The sequence below is a fragment of the Aquarana catesbeiana genome, linkage group LG02 (genome assembly GCF_042186555.1).
Source record: "Aquarana catesbeiana isolate 2022-GZ linkage group LG02, ASM4218655v1, whole genome shotgun sequence".
NCBI classification, from domain to species: Eukaryota; Metazoa; Chordata; class Amphibia; order Anura; family Ranidae; genus Aquarana; species Aquarana catesbeiana.
Window position 1 is genome coordinate 203198809 of NC_133325.1, and position 20816 is coordinate 203219624.

A 20816-nucleotide genomic window follows, 5' to 3' on the forward strand; every position below is an offset into this window, starting at 1 on the left:
GTATGCCTCTGCCTCCTTGCCCCGCGGACTCCCCACTCTCCTCACCCCCTTTTCTCACTGTCCTCACCCCCTTTCCTCACTGTCCTCACCCCCTTTCCTCACTCTTCTTTTCTGCTCTACACTCCTATCCTATCACTTCTCCTTTCCTCCTCCTCTCCTCCTTTTTCTTCCTTGCTTTCCTTCATATTTCTCTGGCCCACCAGGCTCAGGCCTGGATGTGATGGTTACATGGTGAAAAAGATTTCATTTTAACAAATAGATATATTATTTCTTGATAAAAGACAGGTTCTGCAGATACCCCCTGATAATCGCTTCACAAAAAGAGAAATTTTTCTTCATAAATTTGGGCTAAAATTTATACTGCTATATATCTTTAGTAAAAATATCCCAAATTGGTGTATATTATTTAGTCTCTGAAATTTATAGAGTACAAGCTATGATGGAAATCATTGAAAATTGATCACACCTGATGTACTGAAGGCCTATCTAATTTCTTGAGACCCTAACAAGCAATTACCCCCCCCCCCTTCCCCCAAATGACCCCTTTTTGCAAAGTAGACATTACAAGGTATTTAGTAAGAGGCATGGTGAGTTTTTTGAAGTTGTATTTTTTTTCCCAACATTCTTGGGAAAATTAAGAATTTTTTTTTTTTTTTACACAAAATTATCATAATAAGTTATTTCTCTCACACAGCACATGCATACTTGCAATGACACCCCAAAATACATTCTGCTACTCCTCCTGAGTATAGCGATACCACATGTGTGAGACTTTTACACAGTCTGGCCACATACAGAGGCCCAACATCCAAGTAGCACCTCCAGGCGTTCTAGGAGCATAAATTACACATCTAATTTGATAACAACCTATCACACTTTTGAAGGCCCTGGAGCACCAGGACAATGGAAATGCCCAATCAGTGACCCCATTTTGGAAAGCTAACACCCCAACGTATAATCTATGAGCCATAATGAGTCTTTTGAACAGTTCATTTTTTTCCAGAAGTTTTTGGAAAATGTGGGAAAAAAAATGAAAACGCGTTTTTTTTTTTTTTTTTACACAAAGTTGTCCATTTATAAGATATTTCAAACACAGAGCATGTGTATAGCAAAAGTGACACCCCAAAATATATTCTGCTACTCCTCCTGAGTATGGCGATATCACGTGTGAGACTTTTACACAGTCTGTCCACATACAGAGGCCCAACATCCAAGTAGCACCTCTAGGCGTTCTAGGAGCATAAATTACACACACAAATTCCTGTCAACCTATCACATTGTTGAAGGCCCTTCATATTAACACATAGGATGTACTATACATACCAATTACAAACTAAAATACATTCTTCTGAGCAAAGGGTAAAGAAAAGATTTCCTGCGGTTTTAGTAGTGCAGTGGTCCACAGAGGTGCGCTTCGGTCCAGGCAGCAGGCAGAAATGTGGACAGCGACAGCAAAACAGGCAGCAGGCAGGAATACTGTCCATAGTCAGTACAGGTAGAGATGTTGTCAGCACAGCCGAAGCATTGGTCCAGGTAGCAGGCAGAGATGTTGTCAGCAGCAGCAGCAAAAGGATCGTCCATGTAGCAGGCAGGAATACTGTCCATAGTTAGTACAGGCAGCAGGCAGAGATATGGTCAGTACAGCCAAAGTATTGGTCTAGGCAACAGGCACATGGTCCATAAAGTCCTGGGTTAGTGCAGGCAGAGATATTGTCAGCACAGCCAAAGTATTTGTCCAGGCAGCAGGCAGGACCATCAAGCTTATTGCCTCAGTCAGGAAAGAATGGGGACAGAGGTAGAGGCTTCTCCCACCCAAATCTCTTTGAAGCCTCCGAACAACCAGACCCTGTTCTGGGAACAGAGAAAACCAAAAACTGTTTTTCTCAACTCAGAACACTCTTCTGGAGCCCCTCACATATGAGACCCCTGTGTAGCAGGGTGAAAGATCAGTCCAAGGGGCAAGCAAAAACATGGTCAACAGGCCGGGGTCCGTGCAGGTTAAAGGCAGAAATAGATGATAGGCAGAGGCATAGTCGATAGTAGAGGTCGACCGATATATCGGCCGATATTTGGTGTTTTTTACTTAATCGGCATCGGTGGATTGTGCTGATAAAAAAGGCCAATATCAGCGGACTTGCAAATGACTTCTGTAATAGAAGTCAATACAAGTTGCCTGAAGCCTTCTGTGAAGCACTTCTCTCCTCTTCTGGGCAGCCTGCCAAATCTGATAAAAAGAACCTGAAGTGATACAATGTTTACACTTATGAATGAACTAAATTCTGTGTGTAGAAGCTCTCAGTTTAACCATTTAAAGACTAAATCTTTTCTGACATTTGTTGCTTACACGTAAAAATCCTGTATTTTCTGCTAGAAAATCACTTAGAACCCCCAAACATTATATATATATATTTTTTTTAGCAGAGACCCTAGGGAATAAAATAGTGGTTGTTGCAATATTTTATGTCACGCGGTATTTGGCGCTTCGGCAGCGGTGCGCATTCATTTCAATGGGCAGGAGTGGTGGAGCAGCGATATACACCGCTCCAAAGATGCTGCTTGCAGGACTTTTTTTTAACATCCTGCCAGCGGATCGCCTCAGTGTGAAAGCACTTGGGATATCACACTGAGACTGCAGGGGAGCCGTTTTACAGGCACTTTACAGGCGCTATTTTTATCCCAAAAGAGCCTGAAAAACTCCCCAGTGTGAAAGGGGTCTAACTGTTAGATTTTATGAGATGAAGGGAAAAAAAAAAGAAAAAAAAAAATCGGCCTAATATATCGGCCCCAAAAAATCGGCATCACATATCGGCCATCGGCCACCGCGATTTCTAAATATCGGCATCGGCCAGAGAAAAACCCATATCGGTCGACCTCTAGTCGATAGTCCAGGGGTCAATTCACGTGAAAGGCAGAAACATGGCGGATATTCAATGCAGAGGTCTGGCAGAGGCATAGTCGATCGGAGCAAATGCTTTCTGGGGGGATCCATGTTGATAGATCAGGGCAGTGACAGTGTCTTCAATAAACTTTAGGAAGGTGTTGGATGTTTCCGTCAATGTTTGATAGGTGAAGAAAGCTTTATACATGGGCAAATGAAAAATTTGTAAATTGCGACTTCTTTATACCAGAAGAGGGATTTTCGTATTGATAGGGCTGCAACATTTGATCATTTAAATCCACCACCCCCCCATGAATTTATGGTACTTGTGGATACAAGAAGGCTTTCAAATGGGACCGCGTCTTCTGAGAAGTTCCACCGAGGTGTCATCATGGATGGTGGACATGATGTATACATCTTTCCTATCCGTCCACTTCACAGCCAACACTTCCTCGTTCCTCAAGCTTGTCGATTCCCCCCTTTGTAGCCTTATGGTGACTAGACGCTGTGGGAAGTACTTTCTGTTTTTTCTTGCTGTATCGCAGGCCAAAGTATTCTTCAGGTATAGGTGGCGGAAAAGGGGCAAACTAGTATAATAATTGTCCATATAAATGTGATATCCCTTTTGCAAGAGTGGGAATGCCAACTCCCAGACAATTTTCTAGCTTATTCCCATGTACGGTGGACACTCAAGGGGCTGGAGCTGGCAATCTTTGACTTCGTACACGCGGAAGGCATGCACATATCCGGTGGAGCTTTCACAGAGCTTGTTGAGCTGCAAGCCGTACCTCGCCCTCTTACTGGGGATATACTGCTTGATTCCCAAAGTTCGGCAAACCTCTTGGAGAAAAAAAATCAATTAGGGGGCTAATTTTATATAATTAATGTCTGGATGATTTGGGGGGCACTGCGAGTTATCATTGAAATGCAGGAAGCGCATTATAATTTCATATCGGGACCTGGACATGACAGATTTTGATGACAGATCCTCTTTATTCGGGGCGGCAATCTTGGCACAGTATATTCACAGTAAAACTGTAACTCACTGTTAACCGCGATCTCCTCCTCAGACTGGATCGTTGTGTGAGGAGGAGAACCCAGTAACAGCCATTACCCATGTGGTGCTTACATTTGTGTCAAATCACAGCCGGTCACGTGGTAAAGCGCCAATTTAATTGGCTCTTTACCCTGATTGGAGCTGGGCTTTGTCCGGGGGAAAAGCCTCAACCCTGATCGCAGCGCTGCGCACCCCGTGGGGGCGCACGCCGATCTGCATAGTGACCGGCTGTGATTGGACACAGACGGTCACGCATTAAAGAGCCAATGAAATTGCTTTTTCATTTAATTGGCTCTTTACCCTGATCGGGGAGGGGCTGTGTCCTGAGGTACACGCCCCATCCCAGGCCTTCGGGCCCGCGGGAAGCAGAGGACATCATATGATGCCCACCTAGGATGGGAGATCCCATCTGTGGACGTCATTTGACAATACGGCGGTATTGAAGCGGTTAACTGAACAATCTGAAGATAGAAACTGATTGGTTATGCCACTCTTGTTATATGTACGGAGCACGCGAGGATTGTTTGCTGCTCTGCCAAGTGATCTTTTCTCTTTATTCTTTTCAGAACAACTAATAAAAATGTCTGAAATCATGCACTGTTGCTCCAGATTTAGTCTGCTACAGTTTTGCTAAAGTCCCCCACCCCATGAGCTAAACTGTTCTCACCAAAGTATAAAAAGGTTATTGAGAAATATTATGTAATTTGTACAGTAAATTGCCTGTAAAAGTTGATTGAACAAATGCCTTTTTTATTTTCTTGTGTTAGTTCTGCATCCCATTCATAGAGTTGGTCTGACTTTGTGTTTTTTTGCAGGGGATATATTTAGCTGCCATGCAGTGGATAATCCAGTACCACAATCGGAGTTGGCTATGTTGAGACAGTATGGACCCAATGTGCCTGATGCTGTTCTGCAGAAACTAGTAGCTGCCTTTGGTGAATTGCGAACAATGGCAGACCAAGGAATTATTACATATCCTTACTCAACCCGTGAGGTTGTCAATATAGTGAAACATTTGCAGGTAAGCTAAGAATCAGCATGGCAGAATGCTATTTATATTTAATAGTGTAATATGGATAACTGAGGAATGAAGACAAAAAAGAAAGAACATCTTGACTTTGGTCATTGCTTTTTATAACTGCTGTACATGCTTGACTTTTCCAGACTTTTACTTACTGTAAATTTCTCAGGGTTCAATTTAGATTTAAATAGGGCCAAAGTAATTATTGCTAGATGTCTGCCATCTAGCAGTATAAAAGAAGGATTTCACAGAAACAAACAAAAATACTGCCCAGGCAGCCGGGGCAGACAGAAAATGTTATATTTTTTTCAAATATTTGTAAACTGTACTCGTGTTCATGATAGCATTGCTGCATGCATGAGTACAGTGGGACACAGCCATTTATATTAATGACAGGCTGCATTCTGCACCTGGGCAGAGGGAATTTGGCTGCAGGTTATACCAAACAGGCTCATTCAACCTATGTGCAAGTGCCCTTAAATATCTTTAAAAAGTTTAGTATCTTTGAGCAGGACCTTGTTACACTGGGGTAGCTCCATCACATGTGGAGAGTACTTTCATCTTCATCATAGACCATGAAATAAAGGTGGGAGACAGTGACATATTTACGGAAGACAAGCAAGAACTTGTGAATGTATAAGCAACTACGTAGTCACCTTAGTATTTTTATATACAGTACTCCAAAAGCATTTTTGGCACTTTGTATAGATAACTAAAATATATGTATTAGATGATAAATTTATGTCTTGTGCATTAGTTTGTTTAAAACAAAGTGCATACGTTAACGTTCCATACATTTATCTTTCTTTGTTTTGCAAATATAGTTTTATTACATTTTCAGGAATGAACAAGGTCTGTACACAGTGACTGTATTTTACAGTAAAGTAGGTTGCAGCCTCTTGGTGATGGTGAACATGCAATAGGGAATTGCATTACATCAAGCAATCAATAACTTAATTTCTCTGGGTTGTTGTGTCCCCTCATTTCAGTGCTGTAAAGTTGTGGCGGCCTGGGGTTTCCACCCCCTGCCTATCTACATCTCGGATACACCCTGTCCCATTCCGTATAATCCTAACTAAACAATTTAAATATAGAGTAAAGATAGATAAAGTAAGAAGAGCTAGTAAAGAGAGGAAAGCCAAGGTGGATTGGGAAGGGGGAAAGAGGGGAGGGGTTTGGGGATAGCAAATGTGGTTAGGTGTGGGTGGCCTACGTACCATGCACTCAAGACTTCTCTTATCTTGCACCCAGAATATTGTTCATGTCTCGAGCAGGGATTTACCCTCTTCCAAATAGATGAACAAATTCTAAGGAGTCCACTTTTTTTGTATGTCTCATGTCTGTCGGTTGCCGTCAGTATCAAGTCCTCCATTTTTTTTTTTTATGTCTTCCACCTTGTTCAGCTATAACGCTGTCATCAGTGGGTTCTGCTGTTTCCAGAGTAAGGGAATGCAGGATTTGGCTGCATTCAATAAATGACGTAATATGGATTTCTTGTAGGTTCTGGTTGATATAGTGGAAACATAAAGTAAAAGGAATGCTGGATCATTCGGAATCTTAAAATCAGTGAATTTTTGGGATATGATGCGGACCGCCGTCCAAAAAGCTGTCAATTTAGGGCATGTCCAGAATATGTGTAAGATCGTTCCCTTACCTGTACCACATCTCCAACAGTGTTCTGGCGTGTCTGGAAAAATAGTGTGAAGTCGGCTGGGTGTCATGTACCATCTCGCTAGTACCTTATAGTTAGTTTCTTGTATCTTAGTACACAGTGAAGATTTGAAAAAGAGGCTTATCATATTCTGTATTTGTGGGGTAGTAAACGTGCGGTGTAAATCTCTCTCCCATTTCAGTATACAAGCTAGTGTTGGTTGTTCCTGTGGGGTGTTAAGTAGGGCGTACTCTTTGGAGAGGACTTGGGGCATTGGTTCTGTGCCAGAGAAGTACTCTTCAAATGTGGTTAGCTGCCTAGCGTACGTCTGGGGGTCTTGTATTGTCTGGAGGAAATTATGTATTTGCGCTGCATTCCAAAATGTGAGCCGATAGTGGCCCGAAGGGTCCATCAGCTCCTCCATGGTGGGCCATGGTGCAATTTGAGGGCTGGTGATATGGAGTCCCAGCACCACAATGCCCTCTTCAAAGGTATGGGAGATTGACTCTGTTCTATTTGTGCCCATAATTTCAGTTCACTGTGGAGCTGCCAGTCAATGACTCTGCCAAGGTGTACTGCTTGATAATATCGCCGGATGTCTGGCAACGCCAGACCTCCGCAGTGTTTTGGCATAGTTAGCTGGGTACGGGGGATGCTTGGTTTCTTATGAGCCCAGACAAAACGGGTGAAGAAAGCCTGTATCTGTTTGAAGTATGAGGATGGTATCTTGACAGGTAGAGCTTAAAACAGAATTTTGCCAAAATGCACATTTTTAGTAAATTACTTCTACCGAACCATGAATGAAGGTTCGTATGCCATTTTTTAAGTAATACTTTGGTCGTTGTTAACAGGGGAGGAAGGTTGACCTTATAGATATGGGAGAGGTCTGTAGGGATGCTTGTGTCCAAGTAATTTAGTGCGGATGATGTCCACTTGAAGCGGAAGCCAGATTAAACTATTGCAAGGGTGTGTGACGGCAGTGCGATTCCCATCGCTTCTGACTTGGCAAAATGTATCTTCAGGTTGGATAGTGTGCCATAAATATCGAATTATTTGAGGAGATTCGGGTAATGAAACTGCTGGATTTAATAGTGAGAATAGCAGGTCGTCGGCATATGCCGAGATCTTATGTTGTGTTTTATTGACTGTGACCCCTTGTATCTCAGGGTAACCTGACCATGCAAGGAAGGGTTCTAGGGAAAGGGCAAACGAGGGGGGATAGAGGGTAACCTTGCCTAGTTCCGTTTTTGATTGGGAAGGGTTCCAAGAGTACCCCGTTTGCTTTAATTGTGCAGTCGGGTTGGAGTATACTCCGGCTATCCGGCTCAGCATCACCTCTTCCAGTCCAATATGCCTGAGGACAGAAAACATAAATGACCAGTTTACCCGGTCACATGCCTTTTCCGGATCAGTATTTAGAAGGACACAGGAGGTCTTCTTGGACTGTGTCACATGTAGTAGATTCAGCACTTTAGTGGTGCTGTCTCTTGCTTCCCGTGTGGGAATAAATCCAACCTGATCCAGGTGGATGAGTTTTTGCAGGTGCTGTGCTAGCCGGGTAGCTAAGATTTTAGTGAACAGCTTGAGATCTACATTTAACAATGATATAGGCATATAGCTGCCACATGCTGTGGGGTCTTTTCCTTCTTTGTGAATAACAGAGATATGGGCTCCCAGTGTATCTCTGGCAAAAGAAGAGCCAGAGTCAATCGCATTAAATTGATCATGTGCGGGCTCAAGATTGGGATTAGTGTCTTGTAATATTGTACAGTGTACCCATAGCTTTCCCTTTCTAGCTCCACACAGATTTCAGGGGGTAGAGATTTGTAATTGAGATGTTCTAATGTATTCCTCTATGGCCGACAGGGGCGACGGTGGCAGCGGTAGATTGTATAGGTGGGAGTAAAACTCATGGAATTCTTGGGTAATTTGCACTGGAAGGACCATTTTTCGATCATCGCCCCTGACAACCTGAGGAATATACGTAGAGAGTTTGTGTTCCCTAATCATTTTCGCCAATAATTTCCCACATTTGTCCCCTGATTCATAGTTCGCCTTTCGGCAGAGCTATAGTGCTGCCTTCGCTTTGTAGCATAGCAGGTCAGTGATCTGTTTCCTGAATACTGTAAGATCCGTCTCTAAAGCCCGGGAAGGGGCATGTTTGTGTCTAGATTCTGTTGCTGCCAGTCTGTTTAGTAATTGGGAGAGCTGTTTCGTGCGTTCTCATTTAATGCGAGCCCCATGCTTAATAAAGATACCTCTGATGACTGGTTTGCATGCTTCCCATAAGATACCTGGGTCACAGTCAGGTTGGTCATTTGTTTGGAAGCACAATTTTAGCACTTTAGTCACCTCCTCTAGTACCTCTGGAGTTTGTAAGAGGCTTTCATTAAGGCCCCAGAAACGGTTTCTAGGTGATTGTATACCTATCAGGTTGTAGGTCAGGAAAATTGGTGCATGATCTGACCATGTGATATTCCCTATTGACATGGTACGGAGGGCATGCAGTTGAGTGTGGGGGATCAGAAAGTAATCTATTCTGGAATAGATTTTGTGTGGGGGATAGTAAAATGTGTAATCTTGCTCCCCCGAGTGCTGTAGTCGCCAGGCATCTATCAATTTGGGCTTTGTGTAATGATTTGGCTATACGTTTTAGGTGACTCGGAGGGATGGACGATGTGCCCGTTGAGGTGTCCGTTAAAGTCACCTCTGAGGATCAGTTGTCCTGCTTGAATGTCCTGTAGTTTTCCTGGTACTCGTTAGGGGCATAGATTGTCACTAGCGTCACCTGTATGTCTCCTAGGAGACCCTTAAGGAAGATGTAGTGGCCCATGGTGTCTATAAGAGAATCCTGGCGCTGCAAAGGGGTGTTGTTAGAAATTAATATTGAAACTCCTTTTGATTTAGTCGTCTGGTTAGTAGAGTGGAAGGTCAATGGATAGAACCTATTTTGTAGGTATTGGAGTTTGTCATTTTTGAAGTGCGTCTTTTAGATTAAAGCAATATCTGTATGGGAGCGTTTTAGGTCATGCATCAGCATGCATCTTTTTTCTGGTGTGTTGAGCCCTTTGGCATTGAGTGACATCACTACAGTTTTGTCCAGTGCCATGTTGGGAGGGGGGGACAGAGGGGAGGGGGAGAGAGGGGGTACGGGTGAGAGCGATAGAATAAGAGTTTAGGAGAATCTAGAGAGAAGAGGGTTTGGAGAAAAGAGGAAGGAGAAATCATTATAAAAGAGGAAAGAGATCGGAGAACAATGAAAAGAAATCAATTAATACAATCCGGGCCTATTGCCCTAGTTCCGTCTTAAATTACAGTAATTGCATATAACTCCCGGGGGGGGGGGGGTTGAAAGTGCTCCCTCGGAGGATATGCTATCCTATCTGGGAGGGAGGAAGGACAGTGCTCAATAGGTGAGCTCCCAACCCTCCCGTCCACCCTGACAAAAAGTAATAGTGCAATAATAGTCTCTACTCAAGAGTAAAACAGCAAGCTCTAATATAACATCATAACAGTGCTAATGTTCAAAAAAGGAATCAACCTGTAATCTTCCCTTGTACTATACTTCTCGCCCTTCCCCTCCTGTCCCAGTCAGGAAATAACAGTGTTATGCATTGTTGCTCTGTGAAATCGTAACCGTAGGTATTCCCCCTTGTCCCAGCCCCACTTCAGATCAGGCATATTACCCTTATATATTATGTTGTTATGTACAGGCTGCATTGTGTAACCAGTTCTGTTTGTCAACAGTTTATATCCCGCTCTCCCCTTATACAACCATACCCCCAGATGGAGACACCCAGCCCCCTCAATAAGTATAGCTGGCGTCCCCATCCAAAGAGAGTGGGCGGGGAGGGAACCCCCATTCACAATATAACCAGGTCGGCTTCTAGATCAGGACGGGTCTCCCATTGTTTGTTCTCCTTCTCTCTCCATATTTTCCCATCATATGTGCGGGTCCTTGGGATGTGGGGGAAGGAGGGACTGGGGTTTTCCCTGATTCACATATTCAGGTCAGTGCCTGCAGTTCATGTGCAATAGGGGCCAGAGTTCCCAGGTTGGATGTTTATCCCCGCTTTGGGCAGTTAAGGGCACCCCGGGCAGGTCTCCAGTAAAAGTTCCAGGAGGAGTGAGGTTGTTGTCACCAAGAGTGACTAACAGTCTAGGCGCGTTCAAGCCTTACATCGGGCAGGGGGGTCTCTGAGGGGCCACCGCCTGAGAAACGGGGGTGGGAAGGCCGGGGATCGCACTCCTATGGACGGGCAGGTGTGGCTGTCAGTGCTCAGATTCATAGTGTGAATCTGTTCAGGGGGGGGGGGGGGGCGTCCATCGGCGGGTGCGGATGGTAAAACAGTGCTTGTTTAATGGCAGCCGACAGTTCTGGGCAGTGCTCCAAACAAGGCGTGTAACGGGTCTGGGGAGGGGAAGGGGTTAGTCAAAAATGCAGGGTCATTGGCCTAGGACAGGGGCAACAAGGGAGAGATTACTCACGGCAGATAGGCTTCGCGATTTTCATGCCGCCTCCAAAGATGGTGTTCTGGGGCGGCGACAGTTTCGCTGTTCCCGGGGCGGGAAGTCTCGCCTTTGCTCTTTCAGTGGAAACTGGCGGTTTGGGAAGCATGGAAGAAGGGTCAGCCAGTTGGGGACATCAATCGGTTCTGCATCTAGGAACTCAAAGAGAGTTGGTAGAGATACTGGGGCCCAGAAAGTGAACGATTTCTGGTCTTTCCGAAAGGTCACTGATAGCGCATATCCCCATCGGTAGGTGGCATCTTGTTGTCTGGCCAAGTCTAGCAGCGGTTTAAATATAGCTTGCTGGTGTAGCGTGGCGCAGGAGAGATCTGGAAGTATCTTGATGGCGACTCCGTCGAACTCCAGTTCTCCCGCCCCCAGGCCTTGTGGATGATCTGCTCTTTGTGTACATAATGGTGCAGTCTGCAAATTCAATATAAAATATGTTGGTGCGCACCAACATATTTATATTGATTTATAGCAACGGTGTCACAGCACTAATTGGTTGGTTGCAGCTTACACATTTCTTTTTGGTGTTTTGTTATTTTATAGAGAATCCACATCAGAGCTTTAGTTTTCTTTTTTTCGCAGTCTGCAAATTACGTCTCGGGGCCTTGCTGGGTCTGCTGGTCTGGGGCCCAGCTGTCTGTGTATGCCATCTAGCATGACCCGATCTGGGAGTTCCACCCCCTCTATGCTCCAGAAGATAATGAGCCCTGTGTTGGCAAGATCTTCAGCCCCTGTGGCCTCCAGTAAGCCCGGAGATGTAGATTGTTCCTACGGCTTCGGTCTTCCATATCTTCCAGGTGTAGCTGCTGGTCTATCATGGCTTCCATCTGTGTCTCCTGTCTCTCCTCCAATACTGTCATCTGGTGATCTAGGGTAGATAGGGATGTTTCCCCTTTTGCTAGCCAAGATGAGAGGCCCTTCAGCTCCGAATTCACCTCCGAGACCTCTTTTTTATGTGCCACTTCCACTGTGCCTATCAAGGCCACAATGTCGGCTTTAGTGGGAAGTGCCTGTAGCAGGGATCGGAGCTCAGGACGGATGAGGGTTGCGATGGACCTCCTGAGTCAGGGTGGAAGTCTGGTGGAGTATCCAGGAATGAGTCCGGGATTCCAGATTCCGCCTGGAGATTAGGTGAGTGACTGGGTGCCTGGGCCCCCACCATGCTTGCACGTGCGGCCACTATCTTGAGGTCCGGGGAGCACAGTTGAGAAAGTTGGAATAATCGCCGGATTTCACTCTATGGTGGAGCTTGAGGTGAAGGTCTTGTAGGTTTATTGTTCCTCTTTGCTGTCCTCTTCCTTGAGAGTACATACTGTGCTGATTCTGGCTGTAAAAGTCGGGGTATTCCGGAGACGATCAGGAGCTCTGGTAAAACACGTCTCTATCCAGCCATGTCCAAACTGCGCCCCCCTACATTTATCTTTCAAAGAGTCAGGAAATAGATCAGTTTGAAATAGTAATTTAGACCAGTGCTTAATAACCAAAAATCTGTACTATTTCTAAAAGGTAATAAAAGTGAGAAATGTGTATATAAGTGAAAAAAATATGGAACGCTATCCCTGCAAACTCTGCTCTTTATAGTGCAAAACACACACAAATAAATAATAGAAACATAAGTGCATTTACAAGACATGTGATTGATAAACTACACATAGATAACCAACAATATATATATAATACAGTTGTGCTCATAAGTTTACATACCCTGACTGAAAAATGGCAAGAAATCATAAATTCTGAGAATATGAATGATAACGCACACACTTTTCTTTCGCTCATTATTAGTGTTTGGCTGAAGCCATTTATTATCAATCAACTGTGTTTACTCTTTAAAATCATAATCACAACAGAAACTACCCAAATTACCCTGATCAAAAGTTTAATACCGTGTATTGCCCCCTTTAACATCAATGACAGCTTGAAGTCTTTTGTGGTATTTGTGGATGAGGCTCTTTATCTTCTCAGATGGTAAAGCTGCCCATTCCTCTTGGGGAAAAAGCCTCCACTTCCTGTAAATTCTTGGGCTGTCTTGCATGAACTGCACGTTTGAGATCTCCCCAGAGTGGCTCAATGATATTGAGGTCAGGAGACTGAAATGGCCACTCCAGAACCTTCACTTTATTCTGCTGTAGCCAATGACAGGTCGACTTGGCCTTGTGTTTTGGTGTATTGTCATGTTGGAATGTCCAAGTATGTCCCATGCGCAGCTTCCTGGCTGATTAATGCAAATGTTCCTCCGGTATTTTTTGATAACATACTGCATTCATCTTTGCCATCAATTTTGTTCAAATTTCCTGTGCCTATGTAGCTCACACATCCCCAAATGTAGCGTTTATGGTTGTGGCCAAAAAGCTAAATTTTGGTTTCATCACTCCAAATGACTTTGTGCCAGAAGGTTTGAGGCTTGTCTCTGTGCTGTTTGGCGTATTGTAAGCAGGATACTTTGTGGCATTTGCGTAGTAATGGCTTTCTTCTGGCGACTCGACCATGCAGTCCATCTTTCTTCAAGTGCCTCCTTATTGTGCATCTTGAAATAGCCACACCGCATGTTTTCAGAGAGACCTGTATTTCACCTGAAGTTATCTGTGGGTTTTTCTTTGCACCCAGAACAATTTTCCTGGCAGTTGTGGCTAAAATTTTAGTTGGTCTACCTGACCGTGGTTTGTTTCAACAGAACTCCTCATTTTCCACTTCTTGATTAGAGTTTGAACACTGCTGATTGGCATTCTCAGTTCCTTGGATATCTTTTTATATCCCTTTCCTGTTTTATACAGTTCAACTACCTTTTCCTGCATTTGACAATTCTTTTGCTTTCCCCCATCACTCAGAATCCAGAAACATCAGTGCAGCACTGGATGAAAGATGAATGGGTCTGTCAGGAGTCCAGAAACTCATTGACCTTTTATACACACACACTAATTACAAACAAGCAGATCACAGGTGTGGATGGTTACCTTTAATAGCCATTCAAACCCCTTTGTGTCAACTTGTGTGCATGTTATCAGGCCAAAATCACCAGGGTATGTAAACTTTTGATTAGGGTCATTTAGGTAGTTTCTGTTGTCATTATGATTTAAGAGTAAACGCAGTTGATTGATAATAAATCGCTTCAGCCAAACACTAACCATGAGTGAAAGAAATGTTTTTGTGTTATCATTCATATTCTCTGAAAAAATGGCCAAGAAATCATAAATTCTGCCAGGGTACATAAACTTATTAGCACAACTGTGTGTGTGTGTGTATATATATATATAATATAAAATCATGTTATGTATGTAAAAAGCCAACAACAAATGAATAAATAAAACGTCTTTTGTGTCCAGAGTTTGGTTTATCGCTATTTAAAGTAGAACTAAAGGGCATTTTTTTTTTTTTTCATTTTGGGTAGAGCAAGGGAGGGTTTATAACCCCTGTCAGATTTTTCTTCACCATTTGTGCCACATGGCAGAGATTTTCCTTCACTTCCTGTCCCATAGCCAAACAGGAAGTGAAAGGAAATCCTTGCAAATTAAGGGAATTCTCTGGGGACCCCCAGGTCACCAGAACTAGTGTCCCCATTGAAAAATTTCCCCTCTATTAATTTTCTGGGGACAACCCAACATTTGTGTTTTTCTTTTACTTTCAATGAAAATGGTAAACAGGACAAATAGAGAGGGTGTATCTCCCTAATGGGAGCACAGGCAGCAAAAAAAACTGACCAGCATTCTAATTCCTCTCTATTCTATCCCAAACTAAAAAAAAAGTTTTGCCTTTAGTTATACTTTAAGTTCTGTTTTTTATAAAACTGATCTAGTGGTCCTGAGTGACCATAAACTTTGCAACAAAAGTATCTTTCTTGTTAGCTTTCACCCCTGTAATCAAAAAAACACTCTGTGCTGTTCCCCACACTCATGCTTTATTGAACATACCAGCGATGTTAGACTTAAGTGCTGGTACACAGTACCGCGATTTCTAATGCAACTTGAGTAGCACAGAATAACATGACAAGGGATATCGCATTATATTCAATGGTGCCTGTTCTCATCAATGGGACTAGGGCCCTAGGAGCTTTTAGCAATATTATGCTAGCATGCACAGCATATTAGAACTTTATGGCAAACCTACCTGCCAAGTGATTCCCTCCAGCCCTACGCTGTCAGCCCACCTGTCAGTCACAGAAACTGTTCTGACTCTTTGACCGCTTGGTAGGCCGGGCCATGATATCACTCCTGTACTTGCTCAGGGGAGTCACATCATTATACACTGAATTGCAAATGCTAGACTCAGTGTACATAAATGTTGATAGGCAGGAAGAAAGGTTTATGACAGAAGAGACCAGGGATAGGCTCAGGCGTTTTCGGATCCTAGTCCCAACTCACCTGAGCATTCCCCCCAGGAAGCCGTCACTGCACACCGCCAATCATAGGCAGTGAGGCATTCCCCGGCCCGCAACTGCACATACACACTCCGTGACTATGCTGCTTATGATTGGCGAGGTGCAGCGATGGCTTTCTGGCGGGTTTGCTCAGGTAGATTGGGACTAGGTTCTGAACACTCCTGAGCCCATCCCTGAAAGAGACCAATAGAGCCTCTTTGGTCATAAAAATCCTACCTGTCTGTAGGTTTAATTCCACTTTAAGTAGTGATCAACAAATTTCTGGATACAAAATTTTTATTCGTGCACAGTATTGTTAACTCTTCTGATTCATATATTGTTTTGTTATGTACGAGTAGTTAGGAGCCACAGGATATAAGGCTTGCAAATGCGCCTGATGTTTTTAATCTGATTAACCATATATAACAGATGGGTGCTAATAATCAGTGACCCGGTGTTCAACCACAGTATTAACTGAAACCGAAAAAATGGTGTATTAATTAAAACTAGAATGGGAGAATCATACTAATGTCCCTGTAGATGTGACAACTGAGGTAATGCAGCAAAGGCAGCACTGCAACAAGACATACTTCCTTCAAGTGAAAAAAAGCATTAACAAAGTGCCAAGGTTAAAGCCCGACAATGCGATGTAAGTGTTGTGACCAAAGAGCTCTTTCTCTGATGTAAGACCGCTAACTTGCCTAGACACAAAAACTGCTAAGTGACTGCAGTAGGTGACCTAGTGAAATCTAAATCAAATAAAAAGATCATTCGAGTTGCAATATTATGTCCTGCTCCTCTATTTTTTTCCAGAGATAAACTAAACCAGTCCTTGTCTGTACATGGGCAGGCTGTGAGATTTGCCACCTACCTAGTACTGTGTATAAAACAGTATTGTTTGTGGGGTATACATTCGTGAGCATTGTAAATCCTTCTCTGGTCAATTCTTAATGAATATCCATAACTTTATATCTGGGGATACTTGGAAACTTACTACAGTAGGCAAGCATTTATATATTTGTTCCAGAATGCAAAATCATAGCCTTGTCTGTATGCAATGTTAGAAGCCATCCTACTTGCACCCTTTATTATTCTCCCAGAAAACACTGCTTTATATGGGCAGTAAGCTTTCGTGTTTCCAAAATACAAAATAATATTTTGCTCTCTTACTAATATGCTGTGGACTTTCCATGAAAATTGGAATGTCCAACTCCCCACTAGCCCCCTTGCTGTCAAAGCAATAATAGCTGTGAAAAAAAAAAAAAAAGATTTTTACAGAAAAGAAAAACAAAAAACCTTGATTCCAGCTTTAGAAGCTTCTTGCGAGACATGAGTGATGCCAGCTATGGAATAGCTCAGCATTTGAAATTCCCCTAAGCATGTAAAGGGTTACAGGTTTATGGCCTAGACCATGGGTCCTCAAATTATAGCCTGCGGGCCGGATACGGCCCGCCAGGGTGATTTACACAGCCCGCGGACAGCCCCTTCCTTAAGATCGCAGCACACGCACTTGCACTCCCCCTCCCCTCTGCTACCTGGCTTCACGCAAGACAGGAAACATGACAGGCCCGTGAGAAAAGGGCTGGACTTTTCATGTTAAGAAGCAGGTGATTGCTGGGACCGCCCCACTGTCTAGTAACCAATCAATCACCTGCCTTTAACATGAAAAGTCCCACCCTTTTCCTGGACCTGTCATTTTCCTGTCTTGCGTGAATAAGGTAGCAGAGGAGTAGTGCAAGTGCTGCGATTTTATGGAAGTGTTTAATATCCATATTGGGGCTCTGTGAAGGGGGGGGTCCTGTGATGGAGGGCTCTGTGATATGGGGGCTTTGTGATATGGTGGCTCTGTCATGGAGGGTTCTGTGAGGGGGGCTCTGTGATATGGGGTTTCTGTGATGGAAGGCTCTGTGATATGGAGCTCTCTGAGAAGGGGGGCTCTGTGATATGGTGGCTTTGTGAGGGGGGAACACTGTGAAAGGGGGGGCTATGTGGTATAGAGGCTTTGTGAGAGGGGAAGCTCTGTGGGAGGGGGCTCTGGGATATGGGGCTCTCTGAGAGGGCGGCTCTGTTATAAGGTGGCTCTGTGAAGGGGGGGCTCTGTGATATGGGGGGAGGCTCTGTGATGAAGAGTAATCTGTGATGGGGGGGTCTGTGACAGGGATGTTGAAATTAATCGTAACATCGATGCATCAGGATTCGGCCATCCACGATGCGGTATCGATGCTACAACTTTAAAAAAAAAAAAATTTTATGACGTCATTCTCGTGCCGTGCCACACCATGCTCTGCCTCTGAGTCCGGAACCGAAAGGAGCCGAAGTAAGCCTACGCTGTCTTTTCCCTCCTCCCGCTGACATCATCCCCAGCCGTCCTGTGTCGCTCGCTTCACTTCACTGGCAAGAGAGGAGACAGACACGTGTTCCGAGTCCCGGTCCCCAGAGCTTTTCTCCTTCTCAGCTCACTGTTGCACACTGTGCAGTGCACACAGGCTGTTACGGGAGGGGGGGGTGGGGGAGGGAGACCATCACCCGACTCCTCTTACAACTGGCTGTGTGGGCAGGACTGTGGGAGAGAGACCAGAGCGAGCCAGGCTGCGCTTGTCCTCTGTCCTCCTCAGACAGATTGCCAGTCCAGGACTGATGGATGCAAATTCATGGTCTGCTGCTTATATCACATTTGGAGGTCTTCATTAGATCATAATATCATTAGATAAAGTAGAGGAATTCTATCACATTTTAAATTGAACTGTCTCTTATTTATAGTGAAATTATTTTTTGTAATAAGCATAGCTAGTAAAATTTCTGTTACCCGCTCAGAGAATCCTTACAGTATGGCAGCATGATAGCTAGGCACTAAGTACTCTTACCTTGTAATACAAATTTGCCAAATTATGACCGTAATAAAATAATAAACTTGATGGTGGACCTAAACATTAAAGTGACCATGCCATTTCATTAACTATGGTTTATGCATGTCTTATTGTTTTAGTGATTGATTCACACCTCAACTTCATTGATACCTTTTTTGTATGATTTATGGTTTTGCTAATCACTGACCCCACACATGCAGCCATGCATTGCATGTGTGGGGCAATGATGAGCAAAACCATAAATCATACAAAAAAAAAAAGTACCAATGAAGTTGTGATGTGAATCAATCACTAAGACAATAAGACATGCATAAACCATAGTTAATGAAATGGCATACATTGTCGTTTGGGGGGACGTTATGGGGACATTGTTTGTCTCTATCTCTTATATCAAGTCCACAGTCTCTGACCATCTCCTGTAGTATGTCTGCAGTCTCTGACCATCTCCTGTATCATGTCTGCAGTCTCTGACCATCTCCTGTATCATGTCTGCAGTCTCTGACCATCTCCTGTATCATGTCTGCAGTCTCTGACCATCTCCTGTATCATGTCTGCAGTCTCTGACCATCTCCTGTATCATGTCTGCAGTCTCCTACCATCTCCTGTATCATGTCTGCAGTCTCCTACCATCTCCTGTATCATGTCTGCAGTCTCCTACCATCTCCTGTATCATGTCTGCAGTCTCCTACCATCTCCTGTATCATGTCTGCAGTCTCTGACCATCTCCTGTATCATGTCTGCAGTCTCTGACCATCTCCTGTATCATGTCTGCAGTCTCTGACCATCTCCTGTATCATGTCTGCAGTCTCCTACCATCTCCTGTATCATGTCTGCAGTCTCCTACCATCTCCTGTATCATGTCTGCAGTCTCTGAACATCTCCTGTATCATGTCTGCAGTCTCTGACCATCTCCTGTACTATGTCTGCAGTCTCTGACCTTCTCCTGCATCATGTCTGCAGTCTCTGACCATCTCCTGTATCATGTCTGCAGTCTCTGACCATCTCCTGTATCATGTCTGCAGTCTCTGACCATCTCCTGTACCATGTCTGCAGTCTCTGACCATCTCCTGTATCATGTCTGCAGTCTCTGACCATCTCCTGTAGTAATTTGGGGGCAGTCTGGAGCTCCTCTTTAAGTTGTCTGCTGTGTTTACACTTTGCTACATGCAGGGAGTGTTGTCTTTTTTTTCAAGAACAGATAAAATTAAAAAAATGGAGTTCTTATGAACGGTAGAATTTTGTGGATGAAAACCATGCGCAGTAATTGTGATGCATCGCGGAATCGAATCGGATTGAATCGTCGACATGATGATCGTAATCGAATCGTGAGGCCAGTGAAGATGCGCACCCCTAGTCTGTGATATGGGGGGAGTTTGTGATGGGAGATATCTGTGATGGGGGGCTCTGTGAGGCTCTGCGATGGAGAAGAATCTGTGATGGGGGGGCTCTGTGATGAGATGAATCTGTGATGGAGAGGAGTATGTGATGGGGGCTCTGTGAAGGGGGGGATCTGTGATGGAGAGGAGTCTGTAATGGGGGGGGGGGTTCTGTGATGGAGGGGGGGAGTCTGATGGAGTGCTCTGTGATGGGGGGCTCTGTGATGGGGGGGGGGAAGTCTGATGGGGGGGCTCTGTGATGGCAAGGAGTTCGGCCCCCCAACAATCTGAGGGACAGTGAACTGGCCCCCTGTTTAAAAAATTTTTGAGGACCCCTGGCCTAGACTATGCCCAGGTGGCCATATATAGCACCCTTTTTCTTCATACTAAAACTGACAAAAGGACAAATGTACGTATTTTTATTTTATGTCTGTTGTGAATGCAGCTGGCCTACTGTTTGCGTTGCAGCTAGTTAATTTGTATGAAAAACAAGTCCTGCTACAGGTACGTTTTTTCTTTAAGCATATGATTTTATTGCATTTTGCTCTATTGGCTCATGAAGTTTATGTTAAGAGCACCCTTCAGGTGTTATGAATTAAAGTACAATTAAGATGCATTGGCTAAAATAAAATCCGTAAATTGATTATTCTTAAAAATAGCCTAAAACTAGAAAACTAAATTAATGAAAGAAACAGAAGTGTCACTTTTAATCAATAAATTGGACTCGCTGTTGTTTTTTTGTGGATTACTGTCACTAGCTCTAATCCAATTCTAGCAATCAATGATCTGTCAGTGTCTGCGTGACACGCTTTGCTGCCTTAAAGCCTGTAGGATATCCTTGCGATGACAGTGTGTTTTTCATGCGCATATTTTGAGCTTAGTTAGTATATTTGCATAGATGATGTGTTTTACTGTGTTTTCTTATTCTTTGCATATAAATGCATCTTTCTTTCTGGCAAGCTAGCAATACTTACGTGAAATATGAAAAAACTGTGAAAAATATAGTAATACATAATCTAGAACAGCCTTTTTCAACTGGCCTAAAAATTGCCCAAAAATGTATACAAGCCAGGGGGTGGATCAAGCTTCTAACC

General features: G+C 43.8%; 1 protein-coding gene across 3 annotated transcripts in view; it reads left to right on the plus strand.

Moving 5' to 3' along the window:
- VWA8 (von Willebrand factor A domain containing 8) overlaps window positions 1-20816 on the plus strand; it is a 686916-nt gene that overhangs the window by 418107 nt on the left and 247993 nt on the right. For all 3 annotated transcript variants that reach the window (XM_073614208.1, XM_073614207.1, XM_073614209.1), the window contains exon 26: window positions 4751-4956. In XM_073614208.1, coding sequence (XP_073470309.1) covers window positions 4751-4956 — 206 coding nt within the window. The remainder of the gene's footprint in view (window positions 1-4750; window positions 4957-20816) is intronic.